General features: G+C 41.5%; 1 protein-coding gene across 10 annotated transcripts in view; it reads left to right on the plus strand.

Annotated features, from left to right (window-relative positions):
- Positions 1 to 16,730, plus strand: part of MAP4K4 (mitogen-activated protein kinase kinase kinase kinase 4) — a 163,453-nt gene that overhangs the window by 116,090 nt on the left and 30,633 nt on the right. For 8 of the 10 annotated variants that reach the window (XM_063392606.1, XM_063392607.1, XM_063392611.1 and 5 more), the window contains exons 10-16: positions 1,043 to 1,218; positions 1,887 to 1,959; positions 2,417 to 2,627; positions 9,898 to 10,059; positions 12,161 to 12,247; positions 12,913 to 13,131; positions 16,371 to 16,532. In XM_063392606.1, coding sequence (XP_063248676.1) covers positions 1,043 to 1,218; positions 1,887 to 1,959; positions 2,417 to 2,627; positions 9,898 to 10,059; positions 12,161 to 12,247; positions 12,913 to 13,131; positions 16,371 to 16,532 — 1,090 coding nt within the window. The remainder of the gene's footprint in view (positions 1 to 1,042; positions 1,219 to 1,886; positions 1,960 to 2,416; positions 2,628 to 9,897; positions 10,060 to 12,160; positions 12,248 to 12,912; positions 13,132 to 16,370; positions 16,533 to 16,730) is intronic. The other 2 variants (XM_063392609.1, XM_063392616.1) reach the window with 1 other exon arrangement.

A 16,730-nucleotide genomic window follows, 5' to 3' on the forward strand; every position in this document is an offset into this window, starting at 1 on the left:
TGGCAGATTATGAGAATATAGGCCAAACGATGATAAAGTTGTAGAAACTTTAGAATGGCTTGGGTTGGAAGGGACCTTAAAGATCATCTAGTTCCAAATCCCACCATGGGCAAGGATGCCATCTGCTAGTTCAGGCAGCTCAGAAATCCATCCAGCCTGGCCTTGAATGTTTCCAGGGATGGGGCATCCACAACCTCTCTGGGCAACCAGTTCTAGTGCCTCACTGCAGTTTTGAGTATTTCCACGACTGGATTTTGGCAGGTGGCTTGTTTGGTGACTTCTTTCTGGAGAGATCCTCTTTCAAGAGTTCAAATGAAGTGCAAATTTTGGAAGGTGGTGCTGCAGCTTAGCTATCTCCCATTCCCTGTCACTTTATGCTGCGTGCAGGAGGGGTTTAATTTTGTTCATGCCCTTAAATTGTGTCAGGGAGAATTTATGACAAAGTGCCTGTATTGAACAGACAACTACCTTAAGAGTCATACACAAAAATACATATTTTTGTGTGTATGACTCTTAAGGTAAAAAATAATCTTAAATTCTGGCAGATCTAGCTCTGTGAGCCCAGGTACATGCAAAAGCAGTGTGGTGCTGCTTGTGTCAGAGGAACGGTGGACACAGTTCTCCTGACTGTGGGTTTGGCTGTCTGTAGCATGGGTAGGTGGAGGCACACCAGAGCTACCCTGCATCTGCTCCAAGCAGGCTGGATTCCATCCAGCTCTAATGCAGAAGCAGCCAGGCTGGGTTTACATGATTTACCTCACTCATAGATCCTGACTTTCAGAGCAGTTATGCCTCTGAAAGAAGGCACATTACCGTGAGGCTGAGTCTGAGTGCTCCAAGTATGTTCATGTCACCCTGTGTCCCCCCAGCCCAGTGCTCAGCTGGAACACACTCAGATCTGTTTAGGAGGTACGCTTGCAGGCAGCACTTGTACTGTCCTCTGGGACATGATGCTCTTTGAGGAGGAACAGAAAAAATGTTTCACCTGAGTTTTAACGCTCATCTTTTGCTTTGTTTGTTTTTTTCCTTCCTGCTTTCTCAGGTCAAAAAAGTTTTTCAGCTTTATAGAAGGTTGTCTAGTGAAGAATTACATGCAGCGACCTTCTACAGAACAACTGTTGAAACATCCCTTTATACGTGACCAGCCAAATGAAAGGCAAGTCCGAATCCAGCTTAAGGACCATATAGACAGGACCAGGAAGAAGAGAGGAGAGAAAGGTATGCAGCTTCTAAAAATCAAATCTTTGCAACTTTGTCAAAAATGCCTGTTTTTGTCCTGCTTTGCATTCTAAATATCTACCCCAAGAGAAGCTCCTAGTGCCCAAATCTTTAAAAAGTTCTTTTATAATTCATAGTTTGACTATAAGAAGGCTTTGTTTTGTTCTGTCCTTTACAGAGAAAGTATCAATTTCAAGTGCTGTATTTTCTGATACATTAAGTTTACTCACTTGTTGGCTGCTGTCTCTTCCATAAAAGCATTGAACAATATTTAGGGGTGTATTGGCATATATGCCTTTCTCATCTTTAGTCTGTGGTAGGTTCATTTCTTTGGATGATGCCATAAATCAGACTCACAGGAAATAACCCATCACAAGAGCTGTGAAGCAAATGTTTTGGGCAGCCTTTTCTCCTTATTCAGGTGGTGCTGAAGTTCTCCAAGTGTCTTGTCTTACATGTAAAACCTAGTGTTGTTCAGGGAATTCGCTGGAAGTCTTCTCCAAACCACTGTGCTGGTGGGAAGATGAGTTTATATATATAGAATGAGTTCCAGGCTCTGTGATAGGTCTCACTGAAGAGGAAAGGAGCTGGTTTACTGAGGTGCTACTGCAACTCCCCACTGCCCTAAAATTCAAGTACTATCCAAGCCTTTGTTTCTTTTCTGTTAGATGAGACAGAGTATGAATATAGTGGAAGTGAGGAAGAAGAGGAGGAAGTGCCTGAACAAGAAGGAGAGCCAAGGTAATAACTGGTTTTGGGATGGCTTTGGGCAGTCCATGCCAAGGAAGTCTAAAGGTCTGTGATTATAAATTGGCATGCTAAATTTCTGTCTCTTATTAAGTGAATGCTCAAACCACTCAAAGGGTTTGAATACCTATGCTGTGACTGTTAAAGGTTTGAAAGCTCCCCTTCCTATGCCTTTGAGCCAACAAACTCTGGATGGAGGGCGATTTATGGCAGATATGATTGATCAGGGTCTCCACAATGTTAACATTTGTCTTTACTTTGCTTGGCCTCGTTTCACGCCTTCCACTGCGAGCGTGTGTTTGACATACATCCAGTGTCTTCGCTCCGAAAGGAACGAGATTAAACTTTAACATCATGATATATTTTATTAATGTTCCCCTGCTTTGGCAAAGGTATTTAATGGCCCATCAGGCTTTATCATACAGCAGGCTTTAACTTCCTCTCGTTGCAGTTCCATTGTCAATGTGCCTGGAGAATCAACGCTCCGACGTGATTTCCTGAGACTGCAGCAGGAAAACAAGGAACGGTCCGAGGCCCTTCGGAGACAGCAGCTGCTGCAGGAGCAGCAGCTCCGTGAGCAGGAGGAGTACAAGAGGCAACTGCTGGCAGAGAGGCAGAAGCGCATCGAGCAGCAGAAGGAGCAGAGGAGGCGACTAGAAGAGGTAGAAACAGGAGACTGGAATTTGGGGGCAGAAGCCTGTCTCCCCCTTTTGTTCACCATTCCTGCACCCATTTAAGAATAATTCCTTGTAGCCCCAGGATGTCTTAGGAAAGAAAACATCATGTGAAAATCCACCTGCAAACGTAGAGCAAAGCACTTAAATCCATGTTTGACTACTTGAACGTGTCTTCCAAAGCATTTCAATATCCAGCAGCTCCTACGAAGACAACAGGAGCCAGAGCTGAGTTGTTTGAAGGTGTTTTTTGGTCTTGGTCTCTGTCTACACTTAGGCAGGTGTAGAGGAGAGGAGACATAAATTATTCCCAGGTGGATTTTTCTTTCAAGAGTACTTTTTTTGGGAGCCATAATATTTTTCAGATTTCCCTTTAAAGCTTTCTCAAACATCTGTGTTTGGCACTCATTCATAGTAGATAGAAGCCTGTTTTTTATTGCATTACTCTCTCATGCACAGTAGCCTAATGGCTAAAATACACCTAGATCATAAAATAATAGAATTATTTGTATTGGAAGGGACCTTTAAAGGGAGATCTATAAATATGTTTTGTAAATCAGAGTTAAAATTACAATTCTGCAGGAATTACAAATATGTAAATCATACTTTTGTGATACAGTAAGTATGCAATTTCTATACACTGCTGAAAGATAAAAGAAAGTGAATGTATGTGGACAATATTGTTCTGACATACTTTTCACCTCCTAAGATCTTGTATGCATTTATATTTGTATGTATATATGTAGATGGAATATGCAGTGTGAGCTTCAGAGGTAGGAGGATTTCAAAACAGCTCTTCAGGCCAGAGCTGGGTATGACACAGAGTTGAAGTGAAACCAATCCTCTGGCTCTTCAGGAAGTGCAGGGTCAAACTCCAGTTGTCCTGAAATGATCTCTTGCTTGAGTCTGTTTCAACCTTTCACTTAGCAGTGATGGGAAAACTACACCCAGTCTGGTTTTCCAAATCCTGGTAACGTTTAATGAGGATGCAACCAGGACCAAATGTTGATTTGCATCCCGTGACCTGTTTGCATAACGAGTAATACAAAGTTCCAAATACCTTTCCAGGTCACATTATGCTCCTTATCCCTCTTTTCCAAAGTGCAAATGAGTTTAATGCTGCTGTAAGGAGGGATTGGTAGCTAAGATTCAGCCACACATGAATCCATGAGGAGGGGTGAGGGGAAGGCATATAAACCCCCTTTCTCTTCTGTTTCTTGCCCACCCTTCAGAGAATGCCAAGATCAACCTCACAGCACTTCCAACTGTTTTTAGACTGTGGGGGGAGTAAGTAATAAAAAAAGATACTAGGGAAATATGAAAATAAAACGTCAATATTGTCAAAGGTGGGCAAAAGTTGAGCTACTGCTTAACCGCTCAAATTTTTCTTAGTATGGGAGTCAATGATTTCTTTTAAATGCCCCTTTAATCTCTAAGGTTCTGCAGGCAGTATTTTTTTGTTGAGGAAGAGGATTACAATTAAATTATCTAGGTCATTTAACTTAATCAGTGCAACTCTTAAAATCTGGATTTTCCTTTTAAAATACAGGAGCTGCTGCTGCTAGCAGTGGAAACAAAGCAATGCACCCTTTTCCCTGCATGGGTTGAACTTTTGGGGATGTTGCAATTACAACTGAATGAGCAAGTAGAAAGAAAAGGAAATTCCTGAAAGTTACATTTAATCAGTCCTGCTTTTTAAAATCCAAAATAAAACTAACAGCTTCCACAACCACAAGGCATCGTGTAATGTAGATTGTATTACTGAATAAGGTTGCACAGTAAAACATGTAAAATTTGTAAGATCAAAGCTTTTTACCTTGTATGGGTCTATATCCTCTGCCTGGTTCCCTTGGAGGCATAAATAGGAATGGTGAGTTAGAAAAGTTTCCTTTTGCAGGTGATGGTGTGGGCATATTGTTCATCAAGTGCATTAAAAGGAAAGACTCACATTTAGTTTTCAAAAAAACCCTACTTAGTTTGTTGGATCTTGTGTTGGAAAAATGTATGATCCCAAGTGATTTTTAGCAAAACAGCAGCCAAAACAAGCTCTTTCAGATGGGGGAAGGGTGGTAGACACAAATTTAGATAAACATCAGTGTTGTGACACAATTGAAGGCCAAAATATTGAAATGTTGTCACTTTGTCCTTAACTCACCCCCCTGTTTTGATGAAACCAGTAAACAATGAAGAGCTTGGTAATGGGAGTCAAGATTAGTGTCAGGCATTGAAGCTCAGGACATTCATAAATACATTGATATTTTTACCAGACGTACTTTCTTGTAATTTTTGCTTGTGTAAAGTATGTATGCATATACCTATTTAATATTCTTTGGTGGAAGTTTATGCATTAGATAATCTTCCTGAACAAGTTGCATATACTTCCCCCTTCCCCACTTCCTAAATTAAAATTGAGGGCTTGTTCTTACAATGCTGGCACAGAGCCTAGACAGTTTTGACCGAGACTGTAACAGGAACGGTGTTTAGGACATCTGCCAAAAACTCTAATTCTCAGCAGTATTAGAGAAAAGATTACTTTTTAAAAGGCATATAGGTGACTTCTAAAAGTTGTTGTTGCAGGAACCTTGTAGTTTGTGTGTTACTGAGGAGGCAAAAATGACGTGGTCAAACTACAGAAAGCTACTTGAGAATTTTGGGAAGAGGATTTTGTCCTACCCCCAATCCTCCTCTAAAAGCCATATAAAGACCATCAACTATGTAGGTGTTTAGATAGTTTCAATGAGAAATCTGAGCTGTTCCTGGTTGTTTTAATGTGATTCTGTCAGCAACATGGAGACAACAGCTGTGTATGAGAAGGCATTTGAATTTGTACTTTGCAAAACTGAATCTGGCTTGGGAAATTCAGAATTGGCTGTGGTTGAATCCATTCTCTGTGGACCTCTGCAGTTCATAGCTTCATTAAATGGTGTCTCTGTCCCTAGTTATGAGAATCTAAGATGGTTGTTTTTGAAGTGGTAGGTTATAGCTACACTGGCGAGTAGTACAGTAGAAGCAGATCATGAAGCACAATAATTAAAGTGCTGAGGACCTGAAGACACTGTGTGTTTAAAGACACGAGGAATTCCTTTGGACTGGCTGAGGTCTAGACTCTGTGCCTGCTTGTGGTTGGAGTGTATCAGCCTTTTTAATTTCATCCAAAAGGTGTGGTTGGCACTCCAAGACGTCTTCAAAATATGAAACAAAACTGGGTAAGTGGAGACGTTTGGATGATTCACTTCAAAAGAGGCCTCCTGATCTGAACCAAGATGCTAATGTAGGTGTACCTGCAGGCAATTTTTGCCAGGGCTTTATTTCTTTTACAGAAGGGGAGGTTATTCTTATCTACTTAATTTGAATTGCTTGCAGCTTGGATTGATACTGAGTAAGAAGTTCTACTTCTGCTTTATCACTAGTGTGGACAAAGCAAAAATCTCTTTATTAATCTTGCCAATTCTCTCTCTAAGCTGATACCAGGCTACCTAATTCTTTGTGAAAGAAATAATTAATATAGGTATCATCAGTCTTCTTTTGAATATGAGACACAGTAATAATATTTTAGGAATTTAAAATTAAAGGATCTATATCTATCTTCAACATTTCACTGTATGAATGAGAGCCTGAATTCCTTGGTCTAGACGAACTGCATGTGTAGTTGCATTGCCCCCTCCTGGTAAGTCATGCTCTAGTGCATGGACTTCCAGTTTGGAGATGGCAGTTTCCTTTATGAGATCATCATTATTGCACCCTAAAACAAGATAAGGAGCCAGAGTGTTGACACTGTATTTTCTTTGTGTTTTTTAAATGTTTTTTGCATAGTAAATGCCCATTTTGTGAAATGCAGTAATTTGAGGTAGTATGGGCTCTGTCAAAATTCTGTTTTGGCATGTCTGACATTTCTTTGAAGTGTTCTTGCCTTATTTTCTGGCTAACAGTTTGCTTCTTGGAAATAAGCTTTTCACCTGACATGTGCAAGAAAATTGTGATACCATACCAAATTAAAGAAGATCTGCATATGCATCCATAAGTTCAGGAATCTAGATCTATAGCTGCTGTTTATTGGACAAGACTGTTTAATGTCAGGCCTTTTTTGTAGTGCATGACAGAAAAATACAGTATCTGACAATCACACTAATTAAGAAGGCAAATTTTTATATGTAGAAATATGGCATTGGTTTTAACTAATGCTTTTCCCTGTCCCCTCTCCTATCCTTTGGGCAAGCCTAAGGACCATAGTGATCAGGGTTTTGGTGTCCTCATGGAAGGATTGCTAGAGTCAGGAAGGCAGCCTTGTGCCAACAGATGGATGCAAGAAAATCAGAGCTGGCTCTGAAGCCAGGTTGGGTCAACCCAACTTGCTACTAACCACCTTTGGCATTGCTTTGACAAGATATGGACTAGGACCCAAGAGAGATGGTTGTCACTGTAGGTTTCCTCTCCCTGGGCACGTTAAAAGTAAATTCCACTTCACTAGTGGCCACTGGTTTGATGTGAGGTTTCAAAGACCCCATGCAAAGGGTCTTTTCTTTTACTTGTAGGGCTGCGAATAAGGGGATCATGCAGTGTGTTTGTGCAGGCTCCTGCAGTGCTGGGTACCTCCCTTCCCACTCACCTGGCAGGAGGCTGAGGCAGTGTCTGATGGCAAGGTGGAAGTGATGCTGAGAAACCTGATCTCCTTGCATACTTTGGCACATAGACAGTGGCACATTTGTGAGATTTGACTTAAATCCTTTCCCCCTCCCTATTCTTTTGCTGGGTAATAAATATCTGCTGATGTGCTGAGTTAGATATCTGGATCAAGGTTTCATTAAAAAATGTAATCTTTTTGATTTTGTTTATTTTGTGCTGCCATGGGAAACAGGCTGTCTTAATCAATTTGTAGCTTATTTTTCCTCATATTAAGTTCAGTTATTTATAATTATTGCTGAATACGTCTGAATTAATTCAAGAAGCAATGAATTTGCCTGTCTTCCTTGTAGTGAGAATGATGCCATCCTGAGATCTGCAATAGATTTACTTAACAATGTCAACACAATATTGTTTGAGTTGATAAATGTGCATATTATATTAATCAGTCAGCAGTGTGCTGTCTCTTGCATCCTCAAGGCAGCAGAATTATTGTACTTCACATCTTAGTTTTCTTAAACAAAAGCCTGTCAGACTTGATTAGCCAAGAAGGACCTGAATATATTGACTTAAATGTAGAAATTGCTTGACACTGATGTATATATTCAGAAATAAAAGTGCCTACTTAATCCTTTTACAGTGGTTAGAAAATTAGGGAGGGGAAGCAGTGAAACCTATGAAATGCACCGCGTGCCGTAGCTGCCTTGCAGCACTTTTGCTATTTTTATATCTACATTCATTGAGGAGAGCTGGCTTAAGCACAAGTGAAAAGGCTGGTAAATGGATTTAGTTAGAAGAGATGCAAGAGCAAGGAAGCTGTGTTTCTGAGAAGATACAGAAAGTGTGGGGGATAAAAGAGCTTATGTCTTGTAGCACAGGAAGGTGGTGGTGAATCCAGGATGATGCTGTGGGCCAGGAAAGAGGGCATGATAGTTACAGCGTGGGTGTATTTCAACAGTGGTCTTCAGGAAAGTCACATCTTCCCCCAAACTGTAGTTAATGAAAGAGAAACGGAAAGCAGCCTGTATTATTTAAGTGCTACTAATTGATGGAATCACAGACTGGTTTGTGTAGGAAGGACCTTTAAAAACCATGCACCTCCAACCTCCCTGCCTTGGGCAGGGGACACCTTCGAGTGCTCAAAGCCCCATCCAGCCTGGCCTTGAAAACTGCCAGGGATGGGACATCCACAAATTCTCTTGGCAGAAAAGCTCAGAAAACCCCAAGAACCATTTTTTCCCCTAGTATTTTTTCTCCACTGTCATGTCAGTATAGAGTCCAGAAGACTGTTGATATTTCAATCACTTTGTAGTAATGCAGGAAAATGTTCCAAGCAGAGAAAGCTCATCTCACAAAGTAACACAGCAAGTGTAGATTGGCCCTTGGTTTTTCAGTTGAGCTGAAACTATGAAACTCACACCAGTGACTGGATTTGTGAACTCAAATTAAAGCTTAGTGTGAGTGCTCTTTCTTGCAAGACTATTTAGAGTGTCTTGAGACAGGCAAATCTGTGGCAGCTTTGCTTCGACAGAAATTGGGGATACTATCAACCTTGACATAAATATGATAAGGGATAACCAATGTAGGTTTTCATTTTTGTTCTTGGGATTAAATTTTTGCATGCTGTTTTTTGGTTTAATTTCTTCCATATTTTTTCACATATTATAGAAATCTATAAAGAAAGTAAATGTAGTGATATTCCCAGTTGATGGTTGAACAGGAGACAGCTGGGTCTTTTGACACTTAGGCAGTTGTGGGAGGCTGCCTGGGATTTCAGGGTAGGTGGAGTAACTGGATGCTTATGCTGGAGTGCAGGAAGAATTGGTCACGACTATATGGGCATTTAAAATGTCTTCTCTGAAGTCATACATGGTGCTCCATAGACATAAATGAGTCAGTTCATGCTTTCTAGAGCTGTTTTCCAGGTTTTTTTCAGACTTGAGCAGACCTAATCAGCACCAGTTTGTATTTGGGTCATGTATGGAAGTTTATCTGTGTTAGTGTAAATCTTACTTCAGCCGGTTTTCCTCTTTTACATATAGGTGCTTTTGATGTTCTGGGAGGAGCTGAGGTGCTCTTGGTCAGCGTTCCTTTTCTCTTAGGCAGAGTTTTGGGCAGTGCATTAAATTAAGCTTGATTGTTGGGCCAACACTACACAATTCTTAGCAGACCATGAACTGTTTTAAGAGACAAGCTACTTACAGAAAGTTCAGATAGTTGGCATTTGAGTTAGCTGATTCAGTAGGGCTGATCATTCCCTTTTGGCAACAAGTAGATTGTTGATGTCAAGAAAGTTGTCATCTCTGAGTTCAACAGTTCAAAGACTGGGATTTGTGTTGGCCTCTCCTGAAGAGAGGAGTGAGTTTGCACACCTCGGTTGTCATCAGAAATATGGTACCTGACTTTGTGTGTGTGCATGGAGAAACCAGAGAGTCTAAGTGAGGCTGCTTTTAGGGACAGATGTGTGCTGGGTATGAGTTGAGTTTCCTGGTGGAGCACTTGCATAAAATGTTTTGTCACTCAGTTGCAGAGCTTGCTAGTCCTGGTAAATCCTGCTCTTCACCATAGAAAACAACCCCACCTCTTTCTTTGATAACAACAAAAGTAAAACTCTGTGGTTTCTTTTCCCTTTTTGTAGCAACAAAGAAGAGAAAGAGAAGCTCGAAGGCAACAAGAGCGTGAGCAAAGGCGGAGAGAACAGGAGGAAAAAAGACGTGTGGAAGAAATGGAGAGGAGGCGTAAGGAGGAGGAAGAGAGAAGAAGAGCAGAGGAGGAAAAGAGGAGGGTAGAAAGGGAGCAGGTGAGTCCATGATACAGATATATGTGCAATAGGTTTGCTTCTTCTAAGTTCTAATTTAATTTTTAAGAAATATTAAGCCTAAATTACCTTAGAGGCAATGTAACACTAACTCTTTCATCTTTGTTCTTTTTGACAACAAGTGCACTAACATAGGATTGTAGGGCTTTATGGAAAATTCTGGCAGCCTCAATATTCTCTCAAAAAAAGAAGTCTTGTTGCAGTACTCATTCTAAATTCAGCTCGTGCCCCTGGGCTGGACTAAAATCACCAGAATTGGCAAAATCATCACTGGGGCTGAAAACTCTTGCTAGGCTTGTCTTGCTGGATCAGTGGTTCTTGCAGGACATGCCCCGGTTCAGAAGGCCTCCCAAGAGAAGGGCAGCTCTGTTGCATGTCAGCTTCTGGCACACAGAATTGGTCATTGGCATGGACTTTGACTGCTCTGAATTTGAGATGGAATCTGTAAGCTGCAGAGGATTTTCCATCCTAAAACTTCAATATGCAATTTCCTTCTCTTACTCTGTTTAAAATCAGTAATGTATGCCCATTCAGGCAACAAGTGTATCTTAAGTTATGCCAGTGTGCCCTTAATACATTGAAAGTACGACTGAGAAACTTGTTAAACTGTGAAATTCAGCTGCTATATTTATGCATGAAACCTGCATGTTTGAAAATCCTTTAATAACTTTAATCAGGGTAATAATCAGATCAATACTTACTGTGCATGTACTGCAAAATACTGATTGCAAATAACAGGCCAAAACTTCTGTCCTAGAGGCTGATTGATTGTAAATTTCCCATTAACTTCAGGAATGCTGGGTTTGGCCTGACATACCTTAATTTTTTCTTACATAAATTCACTGTTTTTGAGATCATTGATGCTTATGTTACTGGGAAATTTTATTGTGTTTGTGTATGTTTCAAAGATTCTTGAGCCAAAAGGAGAGAAGACTAACCAATGGGAATAAATATATGGAAAATCTCTAATTACAGCATAGCAATTTGCTTTTGGGCAGACACCGGGTATTCCCCCAGCTGCTTTTTAAACTGTTGAAATGCTAATTACGCACAGTGCCAGTAATGACAAATGGTTAATTGGTATGGCCAAGCTGAACCACTCTGAATTTTTATTCTTTTTTTTTAGAAGAAAAGACATGTTCCCTCTTAGAATTTTTGTTAACTCAAACTGTGGCTCAGCCAATGTGCGTAACAACAGTATGGTGTATCTCATCAGTCTGTCACGAGACTTTCTATAACTCCCATCACTGTATCACTGATCCATTAATTTCTTTATGCATACACTGTAAATGTGTGCGTGTGCTTGTGTGTGTGCGCATGCACATGTTACATACTTCCATTAATTGCATGATAGGATGTTACCAGCTTGGGTTTGGTGCTTCAGAGTTTCAGTTCTTCTAGGGGGCAGGCGAAGCGATGGGTGAATGTCTTGAGCTGTTGAGGCTGCAGGTGAAGAGATGGCTAGATGGCAAGAGCAAGTCAGTTTGGTCTAATACCTGTTTCCTGGTGGATGTTTGTTTGTGTCATAACCATCGCATAATTCAGCAAGGCTGGCAGCGTTTGCTCAGGAGAGGCTTCTGGTGAGGGCAGCAGGGGAGACTCGGCAGGGCAGGTCCCAACTGCACCTGGCAGAGCCCGTCTGGGGGAGTTTGCTCCAGCTCTGCCTACACTATGCCTGGCTCTAGCTGTTGCTAACAGTTCATCGCACCAGTGCAACACACTAATGTTTAATACAACTTGCATGTGACTTTGTATTGGCTGTGTTGAGTCAGATTTGCTGTGTTTTAACTTCCCAAAACCTTCAAGTGCATTTTGCTGCTTCTTGAAACCACTTCCAAAATACATAAATGAGCTCTGGCCTGTGCCGGCAACGTTTGCAGGAGTGCAAATTTCAGAACAGAAGGGGCCAAAATCTAATGCTCAGGAGGCAGGCCTTCCTAAATTGTTCTGCAGGCACTAATCCATCCTGAAGTGCGTTTCTCATTAAAGCTGAACTGGGGTAGTAGCGTGTGGTGTTCCACCCAGGGGGTTCTGATGCATTCCTTTTGAATAAATTTATTGCTGGGTAATTTCTATGTGACAGGAGTATATCAGGCGACAGCTAGAAGAGGAGCAGCGGCACTTGGAAATTCTACAGCAGCAGCTGCTCCAGGAGCAGGCCATGTTACTGGTAAAGCACTGTATCTGTTTTGTTCAGTAGCTATAGGATCCATTTATCCGGCCAGTCCTAGGCTTCCCTCAGTCGGGCACAGCTGCACTGACAGTATGACAACAAAGGAGCTTGATTAAAAGGCCATTTATGCTAGTGTTGTGGGCTGACAGGCACATATGAGAAGTGCTGTATGGTCACACTGCTTTCTGGGCAATAAGAGGAGGCTTTATGTTAAAGTGGAACAGTTCTGGTGTGGTGGTCGAGTTTCTGAACAGACCTTGGCATTCAGTGAAGAACTAGAGTGCTTGTGTTGCAGATCAAAAGCACACATGATATGTAAATCCACCCCAGGATACAATGGCCTAGTGTTGGTCTAAATCATTGTTTTATGAACTTTACACTGGATTTAGTATAAACAACTCTTTTTTTCCCTTTAATAAAAATCAGTTTTGACATAACTTTCCAATCATCAAGCTTAGTAGTACACTCACGACTTTCCCAACATAAGACACAAGTCATACGGGTCTAACTTAGCTCTGGTTACACATTAACAACGAAATAAACAAACAAACAAACAAAAAAGCAACAGCAACCAGAAAGGTGCATTTTTAATGGGATTGGTAGGGACACGTCCACCATGCAGTCAGTGTCATGCCTTGAATTCCTCCCCCGTTCTCTCAAAGGAATACAGATGGCGAGAGATGGAGGAGCACCGGCAGGCAGAGCGACTCCAGCGCCAGTTGCAGCAGGAGCAAGCCTACCTCCTGTCGCTGCAGCACGATCACAGGCGGCAGCAGCAGCAGCAACAGCAGCAGCAGCAGCAGCAGCAAGAGAGAAATAAACAGAGCTACCATACCCCTGAGCCAAAATCCCACTATGAGCCTGCTGAAAGAGCACGTGAGGTAAGTCCTGCTTGTGAGCAGGAGCCTGCTAACTGCTTCTCTGCCTGCTGGCATCAACGTGACTGCAGTTCTGCTGCAGTACAGTTGCAGGCCAAAGTACCACTTGTAAGGGGCAGGATATTTTAAACTGTTGGTTACTGGTTTTCAAGCCCTAGGGCAACTTTTGAGTACTTCTGCTGCATTCATTGGAGTTCAGACTTTTTGAGGTGTAAAAGTTGGAAAGAAGGTCTGGAAGGCTGCAAGCTAAGGGGACCTGGTTTTGGAAGTATCATGTCAGGAAGTTATATCTGTGCTTCATCAGACATGTTTTCTTAGGAAGCATTGGTGCAGTGCTCTGTGTCTCTGGCTAGTACTGGTGATTTGAAATTGAGAGGCAGTTGGAAAGCACAAACCTATGATGGATGTTAACACTCAGCACGTTTGTGTTTTAACTTACACTTTCAAAATACCCTTCTCATGAACACAAACCTGAATTTCATTAGTTTCATTTTTGAAATGTTAAATATTTTCTTCTGAGACCATATCCTTCTCTTTTTAAACTCTGTGGTGCTGCCTTCTTGAACTTCAGGCTTCTTGAACTTCAGAACAAGTTGATCTGAAGTGCTGTTTCTTCCAGCGAGTCTTCACCAGTCCATGAGTAACATTGATAAGCAAGTAAATACTTCTTTGATGCATATTTGGCTTCCTTTCAGTGATCTTCTTCTTATGTTTCCCTTGAGCACCATACTGCCCACAAACCACCAGACTGGCCAATATTAGTCAAAGCTTTCAATGGCATTCATCAACTGCATGTGGGAACTAGGTAAATACATTTGGAACGTGAACAGAAAATATATTTAGGCCTGCTAAATAGCTCTTGGTTCAGCTTCATCCAGTAATGCTTTGTAGCCTTTGAAGTACTGTTGTTTGGGCTTGGTGGACACAAACTCATTTTATTCTAGATGCTGTTGTCCAAGTTCTTCATAAACCATGTTGGTGCTATCTCATCCATTCTGCTTGATGGTTGAAATATCTGATAGGTCTTTGTTACTTGGAAGAAGTTCAGACTTGTCTGCTGTGTGATGATGCAGACGTGGAACCTGCCCTCTTGTCCTTGTTGCATGCTCTTGGCCCACCACAGTGAAAGCATGGAGGGATGCAGAGCTGTATCTGCTTCATTTTCCTTTCAGAGCTGAAGAGGAAAGAAACTCACAAAGATTCAAGTGTTACATCCTTTAGGAGAACCACTGACTCAGCTGTTCTTCTGTTGTAGTCTTTCTTTTGTGATTGCTCTAGCCTGAAAGAGTAAAGATAGAAAAATTGGTTAGTAGTCAGATCTTCCCAGAGATTGTTGTGTAATAGTCTTTTTAAAAAGTGTAGTCATGGAAGTCTAGCCATAAAGTCTTGATACTTGGCAGTGGGAATGCCACTAGTTAATCCTAACAGCAGGCATTAACTCTGACATTGTTTACATAAAATTGTGAATTGGAATGAGTGTTCTGTGCCTCATACTTCCAACCATACTGCTCTCCATAGAAAGTGTCCACCTACTGAGATGCTGACTGTGGGGATGGTAAGCTGAAGTGGACTAGCTTTCCTGACTGGCAAAGTTTAATGGTGATAGGTTTTTTCCCTCATTGCAGTAGCAATGAGGATATAAGGAAAAGGATTTCTAAGACTGGCTTTGGGAAACAGCAGGGAGCTTAGAACTTAATATCACTTTCAGGTCCAGACAGTCAGATGACTGGAATAGGACCTGTTTCTATCCAGGAATGCACTCTATCTCCTTGCCACTTCTTGTCTGGTTTTAAGGACATGCCGCTCATGCAATTTATTTGCTTTGTGGAAGAAACTTCCTATTATCTACAGCTACAGATGTGAAAACCTGTTTCTTCAGACAGAAGGACTTGAGGCTTTTCCTTATTCTATTCATAACAAGGAGTCTGGCCTGTTTTTTAGACTTTAAAGAATGGCTCTGTGAAGTTGAACACAGTGGTGAAAATGATTGTGTGGTGAAGATGCTTGCCTCCATTATTGTTGTACTTCCCAAGACATGATGTGTTTTGGTTTAGACCTTACAGTAGCTTGTCTGCTTGTCCCTATTAGGCAATCTGGTACTATCCTCAAATTTTGGAATGCAGAGGCAGGTTGGGTTTGTAAAGGAGCCTACCTGAGGCAAGGAGTCTGGAAACTTTTCTGTCTTCTGGAAGCCAGTCTCTCCAGACCATCACTGCTAGGGAGCATTAGGAAATTGTCTCAATACTGGTTTTGTGCTCTGGGCACAAGGGTTAAAGCAAATTAAGTCATCCCAAGCTTCCAGTTTGATCTTTGGTGCTTTGATAAAATACTGGGAGTTTAGCATTCCTCAGAGGCAGCTTACCTGGCATATGCTGCCTTGGTTCTAACAACAGACTTTCTTAGGAAATGAGAGGCTACTGCCTTTCTGCCTATAGCCTCCCTCCATCTCTTGTCCTTCATACTGCTCACTTTGTTTTCAGTGTTGTAGCCTTGAAAGAGGTGATGTTTCTGCATGGGGACCTTGCGTGATGTTCTTCTGAGGACTGAGCAGATTCTGATTTAGTCTTCCCCTCAGAAAGTTCTTGAGGTTAACATAAGATCAATTCTACACCTTCCTGAGGACAGGAAACAAGCTGATGGGACTGTCTCTACGGCCTCTGAGTTTGTGCTGAGAGTATTTGATAAGAAAGACCATGATAAGTCCTACACTTCTGTGCCTAAAGCTGAACAGAATCCAGTATTACCTGGTAGAGAAACATATCCTCCTATCTCTTCTTCTATTGCTGAAGAGAGAAGCACAGGAAAGCAGATAATCCAAAACCATTGGCTGCATAAGATGGGCAGCTAAAGTAAGGGAAGCAGTGGGAAATGTACTTTTATATTGTAAGGTTGTTTCTGTTTACGTATATCCTTTTTATTATCTGTGATCAAAGTACCAATGGATAATTAGTCTAGGCAGAAAAAAGGCCCATAATGGTCTTTCATCATATTATCTCACATTTTTCTACCTCCTGCATCTCCTCTGTTCCTAGTATGGATTATCCATATTGGCCTACTTGGAGCTTTGGTGTAGTTCCCTCAGTGAACTTACAGTGCTGGCAGAAGTGGTAGGGAAAAAATCCTGCCAAACCCCAAGTGTATTTGCTTTCTTTGTGGTAAAGAAAAGGTGGTACTCCCCTTTGTATTTCTACTGTAATTGGTTTTACTGACTCGAGGCTTAACCTCCATTTATTTTGGCTTAGGTGGAGGAGAGATTTAGAAAAACTAATCAGGGCTCCCCTGAAGCACAGTCTAAACAGATGGGCAAAGTGTTGGAGCCACCAGTGCCTTCAAGATCAGAGTCCTTTTCCAATGGAAACTCAGAACCTGCTCAGCCTGCCCTGCAGAGGCCAATGGAGCCCCAGGTAAGTGCCCAGGAAAATCTTGGTGAGCCTGGAGGGAATGCTGAAGTTCTAAAATGTTTCCTTCAAATTTGCAGATCTTTGCACTTAGAAAGCCTTTTGTAAAGGGTAGTACTGTTACACAAAACAGTATTGTTCTGTAGATTCACTCGTTGTCTGTTCTTGCTTATTTTATTGATAAATTGATGGATTTGTGGGTTT

The sequence above is a fragment of the Prinia subflava genome, chromosome 3 (genome assembly GCF_021018805.1).
Source record: "Prinia subflava isolate CZ2003 ecotype Zambia chromosome 3, Cam_Psub_1.2, whole genome shotgun sequence".
NCBI classification, from domain to species: Eukaryota; Metazoa; Chordata; class Aves; order Passeriformes; family Cisticolidae; genus Prinia; species Prinia subflava.